General features: G+C 45.9%; 1 protein-coding gene across 2 annotated transcripts in view; it reads right to left on the bottom strand.

The window, feature by feature from the left end:
• Positions 1-6,402: 6,402 nt before the first annotated feature.
• LOC138504308 (dual oxidase maturation factor 1-like) overlaps positions 6,403-22,798 on the bottom strand; it is a 29,257-nt gene continuing 12,861 nt past the window's right edge. For both annotated transcript variants that reach the window (XM_069624717.1, XM_069624716.1), the window contains exons 3-7: positions 19,985-20,042; positions 15,113-15,247; positions 12,049-12,262; positions 9,681-9,895; positions 6,403-8,052 (exon numbers count right to left, since the gene is read on the bottom strand). In XM_069624717.1, the coding sequence (XP_069480818.1) occupies positions 7,856-8,052; positions 9,681-9,895; positions 12,049-12,262; positions 15,113-15,247; positions 19,985-20,042 (819 nt within the window). In that variant the 3' untranslated portion in view covers positions 6,403-7,855. The remainder of the gene's footprint in view (positions 8,053-9,680; positions 9,896-12,048; positions 12,263-15,112; positions 15,248-19,984; positions 20,043-22,798) is intronic.

The following is a 22,798-nucleotide window of genomic DNA, read 5'->3' as shown; positions in this document are numbered from 1 at the left end:
ATCTATATCCTCACAGACAACTACACCACTGTAGAATTAGAGGCTCTGGCTGTAAAGTGAGCAGTGCACAGTCTAAGATACTACCTGCTTATCAGTGATCATGCACTTCTAGTGCATATGGACCGCAACAAAGAAAGCAATGCCAAGATCCTCGGGTGTTCCCTGCTTTGCAGCTGCATTACTTTTACGTTTAACTTGGTGAAGATAAGCACATGTTGAATTCTCATTCAGATACCTCCCCCCCCCCCCAAATAGCTAGTCAGGCAGGGGACAACAGCAACTTAAAAGAAGTGGGTGGAGGAATGCGTGTGTCAGGGACTTGACCCCATTGGGTTGGGACAGGGATCCATTCTGGCCTGAGACAGGCAGCCCAGCGAGGCATATGCCAGAACCTTCCTAGTCAAGAGGCAGGATGAGGGCATTTGGGAGGGCCTCAGTCCTGAATCCCATTATCCTGACAGGCGTAACTGAACCGTCACTGTTTTTTGTTTTAATTTTTATTTTTTCTTCACACAATGCCTTGCAGCCCTATGTCTAGCAGAAATTGTTTCTGGGCTCCTTCGGGACTACCAGCTCCAGAATGCAGTTTCAGCCCCACAGAGAGCAATGTGAGAAGCAACGCCTGCCCCGAACTTTACTTTGCTCCCCACACCACCTCCATGATACCAGAAAGATCAGACTTCCTGGGGCGCAGTATGAGCACGCCAGCGTCCAGAAGAACCAGGATGGGGCAACAGCAACCCTGCAAATGCTGCGGAGGAGCTCAGAGAGGGTTTTGAAGATTAGGGACATACTGTGCAGCTCTAGGGAAATTAAGACCAAGATTGGTCAGATTAGTCGGGTGTAAATGGGGGCCAATGAGAAGGGAGAGGGGCTGGTCAACCAGGAAGGCACAGATTTAAAAGACCAGCAGGACCAGAAAGGGTTGACCGGTATTCAGGTGAGGTCCGGAAGAGCGGTGCGACACCAGGCGAAGGGCAAGCCGTGGAGTGATATGGGCCTGTTGGAGTGTATGGAATAAAGTGCAGGTGAGGTAGTGCATGCGAGTGTCCCACCAAGTGTGAAAGAGTTCAGTGGTTGTTGTGTGTTGGAGCGAGTTAGAGTGTGGAGAAGAGAGGATAGGAAAAAGAGTGGGCAGTAGATGTTGAGTGGTCCAGAGAGAGCAAGTGAGTGAAAGAGCAGAAATGAGGAAGTGAGAAGTTACAGGAAGACCAGAAGGGAGGGGGGGAATCAGGAGTGAGAATAGGAGAAGAAAAAAAAAGGTGTGCAACAAGTCACATTATAGCAGTCCTTGCCTTGGGGAAATTGGGGTATGGTATCCTTAGTGATTCCCGGAGGCTGTCTTTAGACCTCCAGTGGTAGTCCAGTTTAGCATTAGACAGTAGGGGCTACCTGGCATTAGTACTGTGCGACATCTGGGAAGAAGGAAGTCTGGGCTAGGGAGGCTGTAGCCCATGGGAGGTTGAGAATTAGACCAGGGACTCCCATTAGGTTGGCCCTCATGCAGTCCCGCCTTAGCACTTTGTAAATAATAAAAGCCTGAAACTACCCAACGAGTTTTGGAATGCGTGCAGCATCTTTGACATAACACATGGATCAGCCAGCCATGTTTCGGAAGTTTGCAGAAAGAATTTTCAGCAAAAACCCATTGAATGGGCAGCGGGGAAGCTACAGAAGGTGCTGGAAGAAGCAGGCCAAGGGAAGCAAGGATCCGATTCCTAGAGCTGAGGAGTTTGAGGGCAGGGTTGGAAAAGAGGAAGACAAGACGTTTGAGGTTATGAACACCAGAATGGAAGGAGGAACAGACTAAATTTAAGGCGAGGGAAAATTATTGTAAACTGAGGATAGCTCATGAGTTAAATGCTCACCTAAGTCATCCAGCACCTTGTGAGCACAAATCCAAACAGGGCCAACTCAGCCTTTCATCCTTCCAAGAACAGTACATTGAGTAGCATTACATTAAGTGGTGTTAAAAACCTATTACAGTGCTTAGAAGCAGGAGAAATTTGGCATGATGCTCTATATGAACACAATATAACACTTGATGGAGGTTGTGGTTGAGGCCACACGCACCAAGTGATCAGGAACCTGGAAGAGGGTGAGCTGTGCTGGGGGAGGCAAACACAATTCCAATGCCCCAATTCATTTGAAAGCAGCAAGACTATGGGTTATTCATTTTACTGCAGACTGCCTGGTAATGAGGTACTGTTTTTAATGGGGGATAGAAGCAATGTAAAGCCAACCCAGCTGCAAACTGACTGGGAACTGGCCATGTGGCCTTTTAAAGTGTGTACAATTAGTTATGGCACGGAGGATACAGAATATATGGCCAATTGGTTGCTTCTCTACACTAACAAATGTAGATTCCAAAAATAAACGAATCTAGAAGACGGAGTCGACCATCCAACTATGGAGTTAAACACCAAGATGCATTTTATTTGTAAACCATAACAAGTGAAGCCTTAAAGACGGTGAACACTTGGGTCTGAAGTAGCAACCAATCAGAATGGTGGAAACTCAGGCTACATGTGGCAGTTAAGACCCTTTTCTAAGCTTTTTGTATGGCTCGTTCAGCAACTCCCTTTAACATCTGCTGGCCCTTTCTGAAACATACCTAGTGCCAGTTATCCTCCCCATCAGTTCTCACGGGCCACACTCCGATGACTCTTCTTGGCCTCCATGGAAAGAGAAAGGGTGCTCAAGAGCTCCTTGGCTGATTTAGTAGCAGCCATCTTTGTAGTTTTTCAGCTTTTTGGTAAATGGGTTTGCCCACCTTGTTCAAAAAAGTTCACCACCAGAAAACACCTTAACACCCAGATGCTAGCTGCCTTACTACTCACACTTGCAGACAGCTATAAAAGCACCACACTGCACGCCCTTGCTAATAACCTCCCTCAGCATAGCTTTTTTTGGGGTCATCACAATTACTTCGCTTAAAAGTATTACCTTGGTTATTAGCATGAGCCTTTGGAAGATCTGGTTACACACCGATGACCTGTTGCAGGCATTAACAAATCACTGACTAATGCTAGGTGTCTTACTTTTTGGTAAGAGGTGGGATTCTGTGTGTGTGACGTTAATTTGCTAGAAAAGGAAACAATTCTCCGTCCAGGACTATTTATATAGCAGACACACCACAAACTGAATTGTGTCCATGCACTCAAACAATGTGTTCTTGTTTTAACACAATAGGCCTTAATAGCCGAGTTGTCCCTCTGGGAGCCAGAGCAGCAACTCTGAGCAGTCATGGAATGTATTGGGATTACCTTAACCGTCTCAGAGAAAGTTGAGCCCAATGCTGGCCCTTTGTCTAATCAGTCATTTTTTTTGCATAAAAATGGCAATCATTCTGTGATTCTGCGAATGTGTGTCTGTAAATTCTCAGATTGTTAGAGAAAGAGGAAGAGAACCCCAAAACTCAAGAATATACTATTTACATACACTACTCAACTATAGTTGCAAAAGTGTACAATCACGCACTCACAATCGCTACCTTCACATTAGAATCCTCGGAATGGTGTCCACTAGTTAAATTGTCCCAATATTTGATTTGTTTTCCCTAGTTGAATTGTTTGGCCCGATTTATTGCCCTAGTTGCATTGCTTGCCCTAGTTGAATTGTTTTCTCTATTTTGCTCCTTAGAATCCTAAATTGATTGCCCACGGTATGAATGTTTGCCCTTTTCCCTGCACGAACACAATACAAAGGCCAACTATGCCGCCCTCCGGCATACAGCAATTTAAAATCCCCTTCTACAGACCTCAAAAGTCATAGCTCTAACCCCCTGTTTACCTAACTCCGGCACAGGAGGCTCCCAACTGCATCGAAAGACTTACGTAGACCCCTTAGAAACATACGTGCACACAGTCCGAGTAAGCCCAAACCAGACATTCACAGCGCAGCAAAGCTATATTGCCCTTTCCCCAACTAAACTTCAGATCTGCCAAATCAACTAGGCACCATTCAAATGCCAACAGTGTGCAGTATAAATCCCAGGAAGGCAACATAACACATACTATTGAGTGATGATGCTGTGTAATAAAATCGTAAATGTGACCTGCACACAAAAGAAAAGAAATCGCCCAAAAGCCTCAAGCACAGCCACATAAACATTGAGGGTGTTAAAACATTAATCCGGCTGATTAAAAGGTGAAATATATTGCACTATATAACAGTACGCAGTATTCTGATGCTTTTAAACACAACAAAAATTATATTGGCAGCGACAGGGCAAACAAACTGAACAGACGTCTCATATGCTCTGCTCATGTTACATAGCAGAGTATGTAAAGGCGCCTGCTAGAATACTAGTCATACTATGGACATGCAATCCTACAGTTCAACCACAAACCAAGAACATGCGCAACCTGTGTTTACTTCAGTGCCACCTATTGGCTCAATTGTGCAACTACAAATGTTCAATTCATTTCCCGCTCTGATATTTGTACCGTGCACCATCCGGCAGGCGCTCTGAAAAGGGAAGGCGGGTTCCCAGGTTGACTTAGTGGGAATAAGCGAGAAAAGTGCAAGAGAGCAGTGATGTGCCGTTGACAGCCTCAACGCGGTTAGCACTGCTCTCTGGGCTTGGGGTGTTTTCGGTCGGTAGCCATTGTGTCCTGTTGTACGAGTGTGTGGTTTGTTGGTGTAGTGACGTTTGTGCGGTTTGTTGTGCTATAGTGTTGTGGTTGGTTAGAGTTTGAGAGGTGTATGCAGAGGGTGAGGTTGAGAGTCGGTTGGTTATTGGTATCAGTCTGGAAGCGATGTGCCAAATTTCCACGTTCTTTCTAGGTGTGGTGCGTGAACATCTCTGCATTTCGGTCTAGATCCGGTATCCAGCGATATTCACAATCTCTTCCATAGATATAAGCCCAACAGTATTCACAACTGTGTCTAAATTAGGCCCCTGCCCACCTTTGGAGCATGTCTGTATGTGAGGCGGGCAAGTGTTTGCGATTCCATCCAAATCTGGCTTTGATATCATTCCCAATGCACTCCAGATGTGGCCAGCAGCCCCTATTCTATCCAGAAGTGGCAATGGTTGGCATTACCAATCCTATCCAGCTGCTCACGCAGCTAACACCAACACCCCATCCCGACATCCTGTCATTCACAGCTTTGTCCTTGCCCAGCTCATGCCGGCATCCCCCCACTCCGTCCAACTGTGCCTACTGCCAACACTCAGTATCCCTGCCCAACTCCATCTAGCAAACTTGCCCACTCCATGAACGCTACCAAGTGCCATACTCCTATGGAATTCTAATTTCTGTCCACATGGGGTTGTCGCTTGGCCACCTAGCATTGTCCATCTCATTGTGGGAGTTACCCATAGTCGTTTCTAGGGTTGTCTGTCATCCTAAATTCTGTCAACCTGTTCGAGTTTCCTGTTCAATTGTTTAGTTTGTTTGATTCTGAGATGTTGAAGAGCCAGGTTTTAGTAGTTTTCTTAATTGTAGGTGGTCTTTGGTGTTTTCCATTTCTTTCAGGATGATGTTCCAGGTTTTTGCAGCCAGGTGAGTGAAGGATGAGCCCCCTAGTTTTCTTCTGACGCAAGTTTTTGGTTCTAGGCGAATTTCATTGCTTGATCCGTCTCGTTGGCTTGTAGAATTTTCTTTTGTAGGAAAGTTATTCAGCTACCTATCTGCCGATTGCCCTGTGTGTTATGCACATTGTTTTGAAGGTGATGAGATGTTCAACTGGGAGCCAATGTAGTATTTTTAGTGCTCGAGTGTTGTGGTCTGTTCTGGATATTTTGAGGCAGAGTATCTGCTGCATTTTGGATGCGTTGTAGTTTCTTCAGGAGGTATTCTAGCCTCCTGAGGTAGAGGCTGTTTAAGTAGTCGATTGAAATGATGAGGGTGACGAGTGTTTTGTGGGTGAAGGAGGAAAGGTAAGATTCTTCTTGTGTGATAGAGGAAGCATTTCTTGATTTTGTGGTTCCAAGGTTAGGGTGGTGTCCATCAGGACTCCCAGATTTACTACCTGTGTGGGCACGGTTCCCATTTCCATTGGCCAGGCAATGTAGATTATGTTCTCTTGGTTTTTGGATATAATCATGATTTGTCTTTCCCGGGTTGATTTTCAGGTTGTTGGCGTTCATCCAGTTAAAGACTTCTTTAAGACTCAATTAGGGTTGAGCGATCGGCTTGAGTGTCTTTGATTTTGTAGATGATTTGAGTCTCCTCTGCATAGTTGTAGCATCTAATGTTGTATATTTTAAATTAAATGTGTCATGTCTTCCTCTCTTGGCCATAAGTGAAACTCGGCAAAGTTACAGGATTGGTTGGGAGAATGGGAAGTATTCAGGAAGGAGGAAAGGGAATGCAGAATCTACTCCTAAACACACTGCGTCCATGCATGCATATCAATGAAAGGAAGATGCTCATAAAAGAGAAGGCGCGAGGATAGCATTCACAGATTTATTGGTGCATTTGGTTTAAAAAAGGTATGCTCGTTGGACATACAACTACAATATGGATTTAAATATACTACATGTCAAGTAATACACTGGATACCAGTTGAGTAAAGGCACATTCACACTGGCAGGATTTGTCAATCGCATGAGGTTTCTTTTGGGCCAGTACCAGGTGCAAGGTGACATGCGACAGAGATTTCCCTGTAGTAGGTTGATGCTCAAGCTCTAGGGTCACTGCAATTGGGTACAAAAACCAAGTTATGTTACAAAGGGATTGACAAAAATCGTGTGGAGTCGGGGTGCTTTAAGTCACTAGGTTACGGTTTCCCCATTTCTCTGGCTGTTGGTGGGTTATTCTAAGGCGGCATCCATGTTGGGCAGGAAACCCACTGAATTTGCGAATACATTTTCTCTCCAGAGGCTAATCCCTCCGACCAGTCAACCGAAGGCCCACGTTTTTCTGCAAAAGCCAGATCTTAACTGGGACCTCTGCTATGACCTCTGTCGGACTCGGCTACAGCCCTGCATGCTGGGTACCATTACCCTACCTTGCCGAATTAAAACTTGTACCCATACAGTGCTGCTGGGGGGGGGGGGGATAAAGGGGCTGGAGAAGCTGCAGAAACCCGAGATGGTCCTTGTCTTGAGTGTTGGTGGAGAGTCAAGAGGGGCCACCAAGCCTTCCCTCGACCACTGTCAGCCAACAGTATGTAGGTAAACAACCCTGCCTGCTTAAGCACCAGGTGAACGGGTTGCTACCCAAACCCATCCATTTTCTAACCTTGTTTGCCTCATGCCCACAAGACACACACCCACTGTACAATGCGCCCTTATAGGACAGCTGGCCGAGCACCCTGTGCTGCAAGTGACTTATCAAAGCTCTTCAGGCACCTGCAGTGATTTAAAGAAATGTTTGCTTATAAAGACATGACATACTGTCCTGTAATCTGCAATTTACAATCACTCAAAAGCATACCTGGGTTATCTGGTTAATGTCAGGCTTACCCCAAAGGAAGCGTGTGCAAATGCATAGAAATTACCACAGAAACATTCAACTTTACAGACGGAAATGCAACCAGTGGATGCCATCTCATAGTCAGGATCATTATAATTCCTGCTGCTGTTGAGTAAAGTGATCCACAGTGGTGTGCCCACCCAAGACCACACCATGTCTGTCTCGTAGCTGGGAGTACAACTCAGCTCCAGTTTATAGTCAATTAGACCACAAATGCCTCTTGCAATATAAAAACAAATTGATGTGTCCAAAGTCTGCCTCGTCAGGGTGGAGTCCAGTCACTTAACTGCAGTGTTATCAAGGGTGGTCTTATGCCGTCCTTGAAGGAAAAGCCTCCCGTTTGTCCTTGGCCCACACAACCTAAAAATCAATCTCACCGCAGGTTTATTTCAAGTCCTACACAGTGATGTGGGTCCTCAAAACACTCCCTATATGTTCTTGATGGTTAGTCTGATGTCCGGAGAGGAGTGCATTGTGCCGATTTGGGCAAAGCGGTAGCTCATGCGGTCTTGTTCCAAGAGGCATGCCGCCTCTTCCTCCTCCAAACTAAAAAATGCCTTCAATATGTTGGGCGTGAACCGATTCATTGCGATAATAATTACCCCAATCAGAAAGCAGAGCAGACCTGCAAAGGGACACAAAATGTATGTTTAGATCTAAAAGCTGTAAAGGGAAAAATAGTTAACCAAAATCACTCGTTTCCAGTTAAAAAACAAAATGCACATTGTTTTGGTAATTTCCTTTCTCCTCCAATCAAGTGCTTCCACTGAATATCGCTATGTGAGGTTTTGCACTACAACCCCCAACCCCCCACCCCCATATCAGCCGTAGCCAGTAATCAATGAAGTGCGATTGTGGAAGTTGCAGTCCAAAACAGGCGCAGGCTTGGGAGCCATTTAGGGCCAGTGTCCAGACTCGGGACATGTGCCAAATCTCTGTATGAAATCTCAGTGCATGACAGGCATGCGTGTGGTTACAGCACGAGTCTGGTTTGGTGAGCATATGTACAAAATCTAAGGAAAAATAGTGTGCCATGGTAAAAGAGTGGTTTCACCAGGGAGAGCGTCTGGGACGTTCAACCCTTTCGAAAGAGTAACTGCCTCCATGTTGCCAGTCAACAGTCCTGTAACACGGAAATATTCTTCTTTCTCCATTTTCATTCTGAGGCTTAAAATGTACAAGCTGTGTTTCCAGGAGCCCTTCTGGCCATCACTTCCATGGGATATTCAGATGTGTTATCGCCTCATTGCCTTCCAACACTGGTTCCTCCATATCAGCCTCTTGCTAACAAAGAATGGTTTATAGCCCTTTATAGCAGTGGACGTTTAATGTTTAAGATCCCTGCTGGCTGGCCGTTACGTGATAATCTGCAGCCATTAACCTCATCTTTGTCGCCAATGTAATATATGCACCCCCACCCTCCCCCCAGGGTGCCTCAGAATGTGTTGGCTCAAAGCACCCCCCCCCCCATGTTGAAATGGGCCCCCACACATCTTGAAGCAGGCCTGGATAGCATGCATCATTTTTCTCAAGCCACTGCTGTAGTCAGGTGGCCATCTTTAATAGTATTTGACCATAAATGTTATGTAAATTAGGTTCTAAAATGGACACTCTTCCCGTTTACCTGTGTGGGCAGCCATTTTAGAATTAACCTTTGTCTCTCGGCAGCAACCTTTACAAAGTAACAAGAATGCATCGATGACTGGAAGCTTGATATTGTACAGCTGCTCCACTAGGCAGCGAATATAACAAAAAAATTAAATGGCTTTTTAGGGAGAAACGCCATTTTCAGTTCTTTTGTCTACCGCGTAGCAGAGGGATTCAATGTGGCTCTGTGGCCATGCCTGTCAGACTTCCATTCACGAGTCTATTACTTTGGCAGAGTGCTGAAAAATCATTCTAAAATGGTTCCCCACTGGAAACAGCCAACTTCCATTTTGGGGGCTATTCTTGAAAGTGCTACTCATGGGTATTTCAAGGTATGATGCCGGATACCACGGCTAAGAATCATCTAATATGATCGCAATGGAGGATATTAAGGAGCATGCCAGTGTTGGGGAAAAAGCTTTGCTTGGAATGCTTTCGTTCCACACGAGAGTTGAAATGTTCCCACAAACACTAGTACATTTGACCAAAGGGAAGAAAATTAGCAAGATATGACGTTCTGGGAAATGTTGCTGGTGAATTGTAAATAGAGTATAGTCCCACCATGGTGGTCATTTAGTCAAAGGCCTCATCTTGTTCTGTACGCACCTGTTGCAAAAGTGATCCAGAAGGAGGCGCCAAAGCCGGGGCGCAGGACCGTGTGCCCAAAGTGAATGGGGCACTTGCCAGCATTCCTGACGGTGGAAAAAGACAGCAGCGAGAAGATCATGAAGGCACCTGTCACTATGAACATGTAGGCCCCGTAGACTTTGGCCGGCATGACGAAGAGGACGTTCGAGATGAGAAAGGCACAGAATGCCACCCTGTGAGGAGCAGAGAACACCAGGAGCAAGTTAGAACCATTAGACCCAGGCATAGACTCGTGCAAAGAAACCATTAATCTCATCGCCTGGCAAGTTCACTAGGGGACTATTAGGAGTCCCAGTATAGCAAGCTTAAGCTCAATGGAGCACAAGAATATCTAGACATTTTAAAAACCAGCCCTATAGCAGAGGACTCAAATGAAGTTCTGGCATTCCTCTGATCAGGCCTACTCTAGTCTGTGCAATATGCCCTTCTAGCGGCTCGTTTCCAATCGGAGGACTGTAGCAACTTTCCATGCACACTAATAGCTTCATAATCAGTTTGCAAAAGGCACCTGGCCACAATTTACCAAGTCCTGGGAATGCTGGGGTTTGTGGGCCCATATGGCTGATGGGCACTGAACTACAAGTCCCAGCATTCAAAGTGCTGTTAGCTAAAAAAAAACAGGACTGGATGGACATGCTCCTAAAGTCATGTAGCAACTTGGCATCAATAGAATTGATCCCTGGAGAATCAATCGTTTCAGATGTCGACATAAACTACACATGCAAGTCAATCTCCAGTTCATGTCACCTTCTAGAACCTGCACATTCACTGCTGAAACTATTGAAGCAACAGGCACCGAAGCAGGTGGTGGAATGGCACGATACAGGGGAAGAGGACGTTCTGAGGGGACCCGAACTAGCTAATAATTTCAATGCAGGCTGTTTCCTAGACTCTTTTGCAGACAAGGGTACAAGTACCAAGTAGTAGACGGCCAGCAGCGATTACTGATTAAATTGGCACGTGCTCTTTTGCAGCTGAGCCGAGACCACACAGGAACAAAAAAATAGCCGCTGGATAATTAGGACTTTTGGCAACTCCCAAACTTTAAAGCACGGGCCTCGATGAGGCACTGCTTGAAGCCACTGAGCCTGTCCAGACACGTGCTGCGTTAAGACCCATGCGGTTTGGTCAAAAAGGCCAATCCTGCTCCCTGCAATGTCTCCTTGACAAGATGGAAATCAGCAACAGGTGCTGGGGATATTGCCTGCTAACACCAATACCAAAAGAATACTCTAGTTACACTGTCTCCGAGAGACTGAGTTTTCAGTCGTGCGTTAAGATCAGTAACCCACTGGGCGAGGAGCTTGCATCTCGCCCGCTGCCCGGGTCAATGCAGGTGTGGTATGTAGTGCAGAGGTAGTAATTCATGTTCTTCCTGTGACCCATCCTTATGAAATTAACAGAAACGGGGATTTTCATCAATCTGGGAGAAAATTCAAATTCCAACATAAACTAGGACCACCTTTTGAGCTTCCCTCGAATGCCTCTGGGGTGATTAGGCAGCCCTTTAGACCAAAATCTTTGCAGGACGTGGGATACCAATGTAAAACACCATCAATGGGACTCGCCAAGTCATGCAGGTAGGAACAGCCATCTTTGGCCCACCTCCACATGAAGCAACACCTGAAAGATGGGACTTAAACAGAACACTGGACCCATAAGGTCCCATCAATCACGTGAAATCCCTCGCTAGCCTTACCACTTGGGATGGCTGATGCTTTGGCTTCCTCAAATTCTGGTCACTCTCCCATGGTGGCAAATTGTGGTCAATCTGCCGTCCGCCACCAAAGTGTAATTCCAAAAAGATTTACAGCAAGGACAAGCATGATAAGAGTTGACTTGGCAGAACAGTATGCCATGCCTGGTAGTTATTTTACTACAACTACCTCTGACAACCAGTGAATGCCCTCCTGGCATATGAACTAGAGAACAGGACTCAGTCTACATTGCCCAAGATAGGTCTCGATTGCTCATCGTGAGTGAGTCCACTGCGGGATGTCAAATGTGTTCCCTTGTCCAACTTGTTTCCAGAAGCATTACACCCCCCGCCCCCATCTGCCCCTTATAGTCACGCCTCTGCCACATCCTCTTCCACTGCCCACTACCACTCCCTTATATGGCTCCTCTATGACCAGAGGAATACACAATTGTTTATCGCAAAACTACACTATACTCCGAGGTGTACGATCCCATTTATTTCAAGGAGATCCTCATAACACTTTACAAAAAAAAAAACTTGAAGTCCAGACTCCAGCAAAGGCCCCAAAGCACCCAAAGAAAAGCATCAACACGATGCAAAGGCAGCCCACCATGGACCGGCTCTTACCACATGGTGGCTGACGCATAGTGCCCGGAGAGTCTGTACTGCGTGTAGAGTCCGCAAGGGCTGGTGGAGGTGAACTTTTCGGCGATGTACATGATGGGGTTTGGGAGCCCCTTTCTGAGACCCTCGAAGTAGTAGTCGTCGTAGTCGCCTTGGAAGCGCCAGTCAAAGTGTTCATTGTAGTCAATGGTCTCGTTGATCTGATTGACTGGGTTTCCTGGAAAGAAAAGAATGAAGTTTGATATTAACACATATGTGTTTAACTGCATTACTTTGCACCAATGCACTTGGCCTACTGGTCAAAAGTGAAAAATAAGGTCTCCTAAACATTTAATTAGGAATGACAAATCCTCCAGATATGTTGGCCTTCAACTCCCCATGAGCCCCAACACGCTTAGACTGGTGGTGTATCATTGGAGTAGTCTATATCAGGCCAGACATTTCTTCTGAGATCAAACGAGTGTTCGTTTATCCCACCAGCCTGGCCCATGTGGTCTTGACACGTGAGATTTTGTAGGGGCTGTACCTTTATGTTCGTTAATTCATAGTTTCATTGTAGCTATAAAATGTTCTGCCAGTGTAAAATGCTTGCTATTCCTTCTCTTTGGTCCACTCGCAATCCCTGGCAACATCTGCTCTTTGTGCAATTAATTTTTTTCTTAAAGCCTTCACAAATGAGCAGTTCTGCAAACCAATTAGTCAACAGCATTGCCAACGAGTGCTAAGCCAGCTGCAATATAGCAGTCAAAGCCACTCGCCTGCACTCCTTTCATAGCTGTATCGGATGCAGCTTTCAGTCCAAACTGCTTAAAAATAAACATCAAAGCTTGATTAGAAGTCTGAAAGTGTTCTTGAAATGGCATTCAGCAATCCTAGAAATGTGAGTTAGAACAAGGATTAGAGGGGGCGCAGCCGCATGCCGGGCGGGGGCGCATGAAAAAAAAAAAAAGTAAAATAGTTTGGAGGAAATGGACAGGGGCAGTTAACATGGTCAAGTGGACTATAAAGCGGCCTAAGGCACCAATGAAAAAGTGGGCAGCCGTTGGAAATGGATATTCAGCTTTAGTCCGACTGTTTGACAGTACCCAAGGGTTTTTTTTTGTTCAAATGCAAACAAATTGTGATATTTAAAGAATATTTATTCAGCAACAATGGTCGAAACTACTAGCTGCATAGTGAAGTAAATCCCCAAACTGGCCCACATTGGCCAAAAAGAAGCCCATTTTGACTGGCCTACACTAGCATTTTTGGTATGCTCATTGCCCTATTGCCCCTAAAGGCCAGTCCAAGCCTGGCGGCAAATCCATAATGGGTGAAGGGGCGTCCACCCATTGGCCCACTCAACCATTATGGAGGAGCCAAGGAGCCAGCCCAGTGAAACTGAACACTCCCCTCAGCTGCTTTTTCCAGCCGAGGGAGTGCTCCTTGGCTGGCTGAACTTTCAAAGGGAAACACAGTTTGCCTTTGATAGTTCAGTTCCCTAGCCGCACTGGATCACAGCCATGCAAGGCTGGGGGCGTTTTGCTTCACCAGCCTTGCATAGCTCATTGGTAATGCTGGCTGGGGCACTGTACGTATGTACAAGGGGGTGCTCCTGCACCTCGTAAATCTGGGCAGAGCAACCTGGAGCGGGGCATTTTAGCAACCACGCGCAGGCCCCTGGAGAAGGTACATTTATGTGGGATTTATTTTTTATTTAAATGTGCATGGATGTGCGTATGCTTGTGTTATGGGACTGGTGGGAGCAGGATGGCGGGAGCACTGGGATAGTGATGGGAGCAGGGTAGGGAGAGCTCAGGGTCGGTACTGGGAGTAGGGTGCGGTGACGGCGTGCAAACGTTCATAGCCATTTCGACATACTGTCCATCTGGCACTTTTGGGGGGCCCTGGCCTGCCCAAATTTTGATGGGTCCCAAGCCAAAAAAGTTTGAAGACCACTGGATTAGACGGATCAGTAGCTCAGTTGTGTTCTGATGTTTCACATCTGGGTTTATATATTTGAATGAGATTCACATATCCGGACTTAAATTTCAGAGCTCTCGAGTTCTTCCATGTAGGCTCAGGGCTGGATTCACTTGCAGTTTTCTGGTACTTTTTCTGATTCCAGCACTACAAGTCCCAATAAACAAAATCTTAGTAGCGTGATCTGCTCCCTCATGACTTGGGCAAACCAGTTGTATTAAAATAAGTCTACATTTTATCTTAAACTTTTGGCTGCTCTTGGAATGGAGAAGGAATGTTTCTTGGCTGCCATGTCTCGAGTAATAGCAACAGCAACAGACAATAGAAACTGCAACTGGTATTATTTTAACATTCCACTCAAAACAAAGTGCCCTCAAGATGACAAATTGTTAAAGGCTCTGTAATTTGATGTCAAATGTGCCGTTCAATAATATTTGTTTGATTTACCCAACACATGGCTTGACGTGATGCTACAAGAATTATTGAGGTCAGTACAATTAAATCATTTATTAAGTCAAAATAAGAGGGTTGTCCCCATCTAGTTTTAGTGCAGCATATTAGGACTAGTTTTAGCTTGGTTTAGAACAGTCAGGCCATAGTTGGCACCCAGTACCCTGGTTTAGCTCAGCGCGAGTATGGTCATGACGTAATTTGCTGCCCACTATAGCCTTGAGTAGTTAGCGTAAATTGAGGATGGTGATGCCATTGTTGGCTGGTAACCCATGTCTTGGCTCAGACCGAGTATAGTTATGTTGGCTACCACCCATAAAATGTTTTTAGCACAGGTTGTGTGGTCATGCCATCGTCTGCCACCCATCCCCTTGACCCTTGCTTGGGTTGAATATGGTCATGTTCTTGGCAGCTGGAATCCATCAGTACTGTCCTTAGCTCGGGTTGAGTATGGTCATGCTGTTGGTTAGCACTCAATTGCCTTGCCCTTAGTTGGGGTTGGGTGCAGCATTTTAGGGTAGCACTTATTTGCTTTCACTGAATGCAACTATTTTATGGCTATTCTGAAAACATGGTGTGGATTTATCTCTCGAGGTCCGAACTGGTAGTCCCCTCCATTTGCTCTAGTGACTCGCATGCATTCCTTAGCCCTCACCTGTGAGTGTGATGTTAACCCCGGACAGGCCAACCTGTAGTCCAATGTTTGCATTCACCACAGCACTGCTGAAGGATTTGTAGGTGGTGTTGGCACTGACGGACGCAGTCTCCCAGTCGCTGGTGAAGTTAACGGCTGTGAAGAAAGAAAAAAGCTTGAGGACTTGAGAACATGGAAGATGAATTCTGCTAGCGTGGCCGTTATAGCAGGAGTGTAGCAGAACAGTCCCAGTGTGCATTCCAGGATCTGCCATTTTGCCTAACATGAGCCTATCCGCAGACTCTTGCACGCCAAGACCCGGTCTAAGAAATAAAATGGTTGCAAATAGATTAGGGAAGGGGCATTCAGCCTTCTTAGGAGCCCTGCTTCTTATGTTTAAATTAACATTTCTAGGGTTTCAACATTCAAGCCCTTGGGAAGGCATATGCACATCACGGCGTCTATTAGCGACCAGCAAGCACTAGGACCGCGTGTGCACATTGATATTCGTAGCACTGTCACTCAGGTTACATATAGGGAGATCACGTGGACGTAGCCTAGCGATTCATTCTGAACTGTCGTCTTTTGGGGCAGGGCGACTCGTTTGTATAGGGTTGGTCCCCTTTGCTAAGGGCACAGGTGAAATATCTAAAATGGCTCTGCTTAAGCATTTCCACCCATCACTTTTTGGTTTCATCAGTTGTGGAGACTGGGGGAACTTTGGCTTCAACTCTTATTTGCCCCACTGGCATTGCTTGATATTAGATGGGCAATGGTCAAAGTGGACTGGAGTGGTGCGTCTCCACTTTTTTTTAAACTTTCACTGATCCTATACCTTTATTTTAAAAATTCCTGAATGGTTTAATAGGATATGGCATTTATAACGCGTCTATGCACAAGTGCTCCAAGGTGCGACGAGGCAAGGGAGGGGTACTAAACTAGGACAAACAACGATCCTGCTAGGCCAGGTGTCATTCAGATCACCCAAGTGTGTGGGAAGGGGGAGGGGGAACAGTGCAATACAAGATAACAAAAGTAATGGCCAGCATGTGGCAAGTGCATGGGTAAGTGCAGACAACAGGTGTCAGGGGCGCAGTACAGGTGTGAGATGCTGGAAGGGGAGGGACCTGGGTCAGAGATCAGAGGGTGTCCAGGTAGCCAGTGTATTTCAGGTTTCAGCTACGAGGTCAGCAGAAGAGGAAAAAGGCAGAAACGAAGCGAAAGGTTTTGAAGTGCATCCGGAACCGGAGATGGTTCTCAAGTTTGGGGGGGGGGGGAGCTGTTCCAGAGGGAGGCACCAGCCGAAGAAAGATCTACCACCAATCCGTTGCTTGGAGAAGCGGATGAGCGAAGAGCTCAAAAAGGAATGGAGAGTTGAAGATATTGAGGACCGAGGCCCCAGAAGGTCTTGTGGATGCAGAGTTTTAAACGTAATCCACGCAGCCAGTGCAGAGATTTAAATCCTGGAGGGATACGATCCATGGGCGGCCAAGGACAAGTCTCGCTGTCCTGTTTTGCATAAGTTGCAGAGGGGGGAGAGTAGAAGCAGGCATATTTAGGAAGAGGCTGTTGTAAAAGTCCAGCCTAGAGAGAACCAGAGCTCTGGAGGCAGTGAGCTTCTCGGGGAAGGAGACGAACGGAAGAATACCTCTGAGGAGGTGCAGCTGGTAGTGGGACTTCTTAGAGAAGTCTCCAATGTGAGGAGAGGGGTCGAAGATGACTGAGGTCTTTAGCTTTGCAGGTGGGAGCAGGAAGAAGGCCAAGAGAGGCAGGCCAGAGCTACATGGAAGGAGGGAGCGGGTGTGCTGATGAGAATCTCAGTCTTACTGACATTAAGGCAGGTCATTGGCGGCACACCACTCCTGGATAGCAGACAGTCAGAGATGAGGGAAGGAGAGGAGGAGGCAGAGGGTAGCCTGAAAATAAGCTGGGTTTCATCTGCATAGCAATGAAAGTTGGGGCAGCGTGGTGATGAGGTGTGCAAGGAGTGCCAGGTATTGGTTGAAAAGCGGGGGCGAGAGGATAGACCCCTGGGGGAGACCACAGGTAGAGAAGATAGCGGAGGAGGGGGGGGGGGCAAGCTGGACCTGGGAGGGTTGGTTAGAGAGGAAGGAAGTCAGCCATGCCAGAGCCTGACCAGTGATACCCAGGTTATCACTGAAACGGTTGAACAGGATGGCATGGTTGACAGTGTCAAAGGTGGAAGAGAGCTCAAGCAAGATGAGGATGCAGGGGGTGTTTGAGTAAAGGTTGGAGAGCAGGTCTTCGCGGATGTTCAGTAGAGCAGTAGGCAGCTCTGAAGCCAGACTGATGGTCATGAAGACAACCAACAGATTTGGTGTGGAGATTGAGCTGGGAGATGGCCAGTTTCTCCAGGAGCTTGCCAGGAAGGGAGTGATGAATTGGCAGATGGATGGCCGGGCAGGAGGGGTCGGAAGCTTTCTTAAGAGGGTGCACAAGGGAGTGCTTCATGAGTGAGGAGAAGACTCATGAGGTGAATGAGTGATTACAGAAGATCAGCCAGGGATTCGATGTGGTCCTCGATAGTTTGAGGAACAGGGGTGAACTTTCATAGATCAGACTTGTCTAGAAACCTCATCAGCGGAGAACAGGGGAATGGCAGAGGAGGAGGGGTGGCTGCAGAGGGTCCAGAGGAAACAAAGTGAGTGTGTGGGTAAGGAGGAGAGGACAGGATGTCCTGAGTTTTAGCGATGAAGTGAGAAGCCAGTGCCGTGCAAAGGGCCTGGGAAGGCACAGGAGAGGTAGAGACTGCAGTAGGATTGGCCAGTCACTTGCAGATTTTAAAGAGTTCAGCTGAGTTGTTAGATGCCGCTGAGACACAGGCTTGGATAAGAGCTCTTCTTGGTTAGGACAGAGCCGGTATTGCCTTTGCAAAAAAACAGCAGGCCAGTTTGCCAGAGGATGCACATGAAGCACGCCATTTCCTCTCGGCCACCATGTACTTGCGTTTAAGGGTGACGAGGTCCGAGTCCTACCAGGAGTTGCACTTGGCTTTGGGCTTCAGATGGATCCTCATGACAGGGGCAAGGATATCAAGAGTATCAGATATAGCAGAGTGAGGTGTGGAGAGGGCTGTGTCAGAGTGGGAGTCGGCCAAAGGGGGAAGGTGGGATGAGACGGTGGTGTCGGAAGCCTCAGCTTCCAAGCTTCATGGGTCGGATGACCGAGAAGGTGAATGGCAGTGATGGAAGTGGGTTGGCATGACTAGTGTTTTGGTTGAAACTAGTGAATCTGAGTAATGACTAATCTGTACTCCAAAACAATGATTAAGAACTTTGGCGGATAACATGTGCGATCCGGCATATTCCGAAATGGAATCCAGCTGTGGCACTGTTTTGCCGTTCCACAAGCAGCATGGAAGAGAAGTCAGCCCTCTTTCTATCCATGAACGCGATGATGCGCGTCGTAAATACACAACACTACTAAGCGACAATGCTTACATACTCCAAAACAATTAAGAACTTTGCCATATAAACGTGTGACTGCATATTTCGAAACTGACTCCAACTGTGGCTGTTTCGCTGTTACACAAGCAGTATGTAAGAGAAGTCAGTCCTCTATATCCATAAACGCGACGAGATGTGCGTCGTAAATGCACGTCACCAAGAGGCGATGCTTACATTGTACAGAGGCCGTATGGATATTTTTAAGATGGGCCACGCTTACGAGTTTGAGAATTTGTTGCCACGACTTTAACTGAGTAGCGTATGTGAGCGCAAACAAGTAGTCAATATCTAGTGCAGACTCCAAGAGTCCATAAGAACATAGTAACAAAAATATACAACGCGAGACTGCGGAAAAGTTTAAAATTTACCAACATCATCGTGTGATAACACGTGCTTCTGATTTACCACATATTATCGCATATATATATCCGCAGTATGCTGAAGTCACTACCTGAAAAGCTGAGCATCTGTAATGAACGAATCAGAGGAAAAATTAAAAATAAAGCAGTCACTACACCGCTTGCTTAGATTAAAAGCGAGGTCTAATGTTGCATATTCAAGCATTGAAGTGGTGACAAATCTAATTTTGGGCAAGAGGGACAATTTTACATATAAAAATTGTACGTTACAGATCAACACTGAAAAGAGTTTACAAAATCCTTGCAGAATCCACAGGACCGACACCCCCCCAACTGTGAAAATCAAGAGTGATACCACAGCACACAGAATACATTATACTGAGCGTGCGAGAGGCGAGATCTCCCCTTGTATTGAATGTGGACAATGTACCAAATCTTAATTTGACATATGTTGTGATCAAGAACGATGACAATAGAGATTTGGGTCATAGCAAATTGCTTTTTACCCGACAGGCAGGAGGACAATAACCCTCAAGAGTCTACTGAAGATGTTTAAACCAATTTGACAGTGTTGGAGTATGAATGAGCTACAGATTATAATCTGGTTTAATAATGTTTTTTAACAGAAGTTTTTGAATAAAATGAAATACTTGGAAATACAAACCAAGTTACAAAATATTTCTGTGTTCCGTCATCCTCTGTTTTCAGTCCAAAACCCCACATTGTTACTATTTCATGACCTGTAGGACTAGGTACCCTAGTCCTACAGGTCACCCTAGGTAACCCTTTTTGTTTTTTGCTCTGTACTCTGACTAACCATCAACCAGCTTGAAGCCCCTGGGCTCCTAACGCTGGCCGATGGCCATTTACTGGGAAACAAAAGGAGCGCTGGGTAGTCCAGCCTTCCTCCTGTTTCGGTACAGAGCCATCAGCAGCAGGCAGCACTTTCCTTCACGGTAAAGCATTGCACCATGTGACTCCTTGAATGAAAAGGCTGCCTGCTGGGGGTTACGAGCAGGACTAAACTTAACCAGTAATCGGCATTCATAATAAGTGGAAATTCTTACCGACAATAACACTGCCGATGAAGAGGCTTGTGGTGACACGTAAAAACCAGAACAGCCTCTGTGTGAAAAGAGCACAACGTCTTGTTAGAGAGGCTTAACATAACAATCACCAAAGAGCGCATGCGCGGGCAAAGTTGTGACATTCGTTTTAGACATCGAGCCCTAATAGCAAATAAAAACAACAAGTATTGCCCCCTACCCACCTTTCAATCTCCCCCCCTGCAGAACCGGACCCTTTCACTCGCTAAAGGCTTTAAGCCACTCACCTCAAAACGACTGGGAAGGGGCTTGGTCCGAAAGATATTTTCGAGTGCCCAAGTGCCTGGCTTCACACGGCCCCAAAGGCTTTGCCGATTCAAAGTGGCAATGAAGCGCTCCATTTCTTTGGCCCCAAGTGCAACTACGAGCTGCACTAAAGTTACTGCTATTACTCGCGTTACTACCATGACCATTATTTTACTACTAGTTCAGCTACTGTTACTTTTACCATTTCACCTGTCACTGCATCTCCTTGCCTCAAACTTGCATAGATAAACTACGGCGTGATTTCCTGTTGAGGGCATTCCCCTTCTGGAGCCCCCACTGCAATCCACTGGGGTTAGGCGGAAATACTGACAGTTACCGCTGCTTTTCCTGGAACCATTACCCCATACTAAAGGCAGTTTGGGTCCCAAAACCCATAATGAGGCTGAGCGGCTACACAGGCGGTATTTTCAACCACTTAGGCCTAATTCGTAATGTGGCCCATTGGTTGGCCTTTTCGACAATAATGGTTGCGAGTCGCTGCGAAGCAGCCAAATGAGTGTTTGAGGGAGTTCAAGGAAGGCTCAGATTTTCTAAAAGGGGTTCAGATGCCAATGGGCTGCCCATATCAGTTGAAAACGGGTGGCATGGTGGACAGCATCAGAAACCAACCGAGGGCAAGGAAAGCCAAACTGTAACATGGGTCACAATGCCACCCGTTTTCAATTGATATGGGCGGCACAGTCTATATAGTGCACTGAATAATGGCACTTCTCATGGCTTCAGGGTCGTTGAAATGGGCCATGGGGCTTTGGGAGGGTCCCGAGCAGCACCCCTATGTTTGCCATCCTATAAATCAAAACACTATTCCTTTAATCCGGGACGTTGCAATCTGCCTTTGCTGGTGCCCTCAGCATATTTTTTTTTTTTTTATTTTATTTTTATACGGTTTATACAAACCTTTAAAAAGAAGATGATAGCTACAACACAACACAAGGAAAGACTAGTGAAGTAACACTCAACACACAGCACAGCTGGCCACGAATTTAACCCTCTCCGTGGAATTCTTCAGTCTTCTATGATGAGTCATTTACTGATGCAAATTTATCATCATTACGCAGAAAATTAGGTGTGATTTCTCCTTGCAGTGTCATTGAGTATAGGGTTCCGAAACCACTGAAACCAAATCTGTGTTTAGACGTTTATTCAGTTCCTCGAGAAATGTTATTAAAGCAAACATCAATGGACCGTTTGATCCTTCGAATATCCCTTTCCACCAATCGTCCGCACACCGTGTTTGCATTTTTGCAAACACTGGGCCAAACGTGCGAGTTCTCAGTGTACGTAGGTTAGAACAAAAGAGTGTAAGGTGTTTCAACGTCTCATTTCCTGTTTTACAAAAGCGACACAATAACTCTGTGGTAGAGTTGTGTGCGTAGCGGCGTTCTTTAGTATCCATTAGGTTTAGTCTAAATCTTAGATAGGTAGATCTTGCTGACACATTAGGAAATAGCGTCAAGTAAGCTTGCAGACTCCCATGCGCTCTGGCCTCTCCTGGTACATCTGCCATCATTCTGCAATTCCGTCTTTGTTCGCATGTTAAATGTCAGTCTGTGCTCCATACTTTTTTCTTCGCTAGCATCGGATTTTCCAGTAGCATTGATAACTTAATGTCATACTGGTCTAGTATTTCACTACAGTACTTTTTCCATAGTACTAAGGTGGTGCAACCGAGATCTTGTTTTGTTTTTAGTATTTCGTACTGCAGCGCAGGTGTATTTATTGAGCATTTCCTAAAGAGGCATAGAATGTTCCAACACACCCTGGCATGGATAGATATTAACCCCAATTCATATCTAATACAGACTGTTGGTGTGCCACGGGGTAAGTGTAAAACTTTTACCCAAAAAATATTTTCTAGAGTGTTCCAGAGCTTGTGGGAACATCCTAGGGCGTTTTCTGCCCCATAGATTATTGCTGGCATAGCTTTTTGTCGATATAATTGTCTGCATTTTGATTTTGCTACTTCTGCCCAAGGTGCGTCGTCTAGTTTGGAACTTATTCTCATGCCCAAGTATCGTGTGTCACCGACAGTGTTTAACTTCGTCTTTTCTATATACCAATTTTGTTTACTTTGTTTTTTCTTCACAGATCTTAAGTTTTGAAGTGTTATTATCTCGCACTTTTGTTTGTTAATCACCAGTCCGTTTTGATGTACATATGTTTCCAGGGCGTCTAGTTTTCGTTGGAGACCGATGTAAGTCATATCTAAAAGTATGAGGTCATCTGCATATACAAGCCAACTCACATGCGTGCCGTTCATCTTTGGTGGAAAAGAGGAGATTTCGCTAAAGGCTTCTCCTACGTCGGACAAAAACAAATTGAAAATAGCTGCGGCCAGAGGACATCCTTGTTTCACACCCTTAAAGGTTTCTATAGGCTTTGATAGAGTCCCCTGCCGGTCCAAACGTATTCTGATGTTTGTGTTAGAATGCAATTCCTTAATTGCTTCGACCAAACTTTCCGGACACTTCCAAGCTCTTAATTTTTTCCATAGAATTCCTCGATCAA

The sequence above is a fragment of the Ambystoma mexicanum genome, chromosome 11 (assembly GCF_040938575.1).
Source record: "Ambystoma mexicanum isolate Mex_15411 chromosome 11, UKY_AmexF1_1, whole genome shotgun sequence".
In the NCBI taxonomy this organism is placed as follows: domain Eukaryota; kingdom Metazoa; phylum Chordata; class Amphibia; order Caudata; family Ambystomatidae; genus Ambystoma; species Ambystoma mexicanum.
Note: the sequence above shows the minus strand (reverse complement) of the source record. Positions and strands in the feature narration are given on the sequence as shown.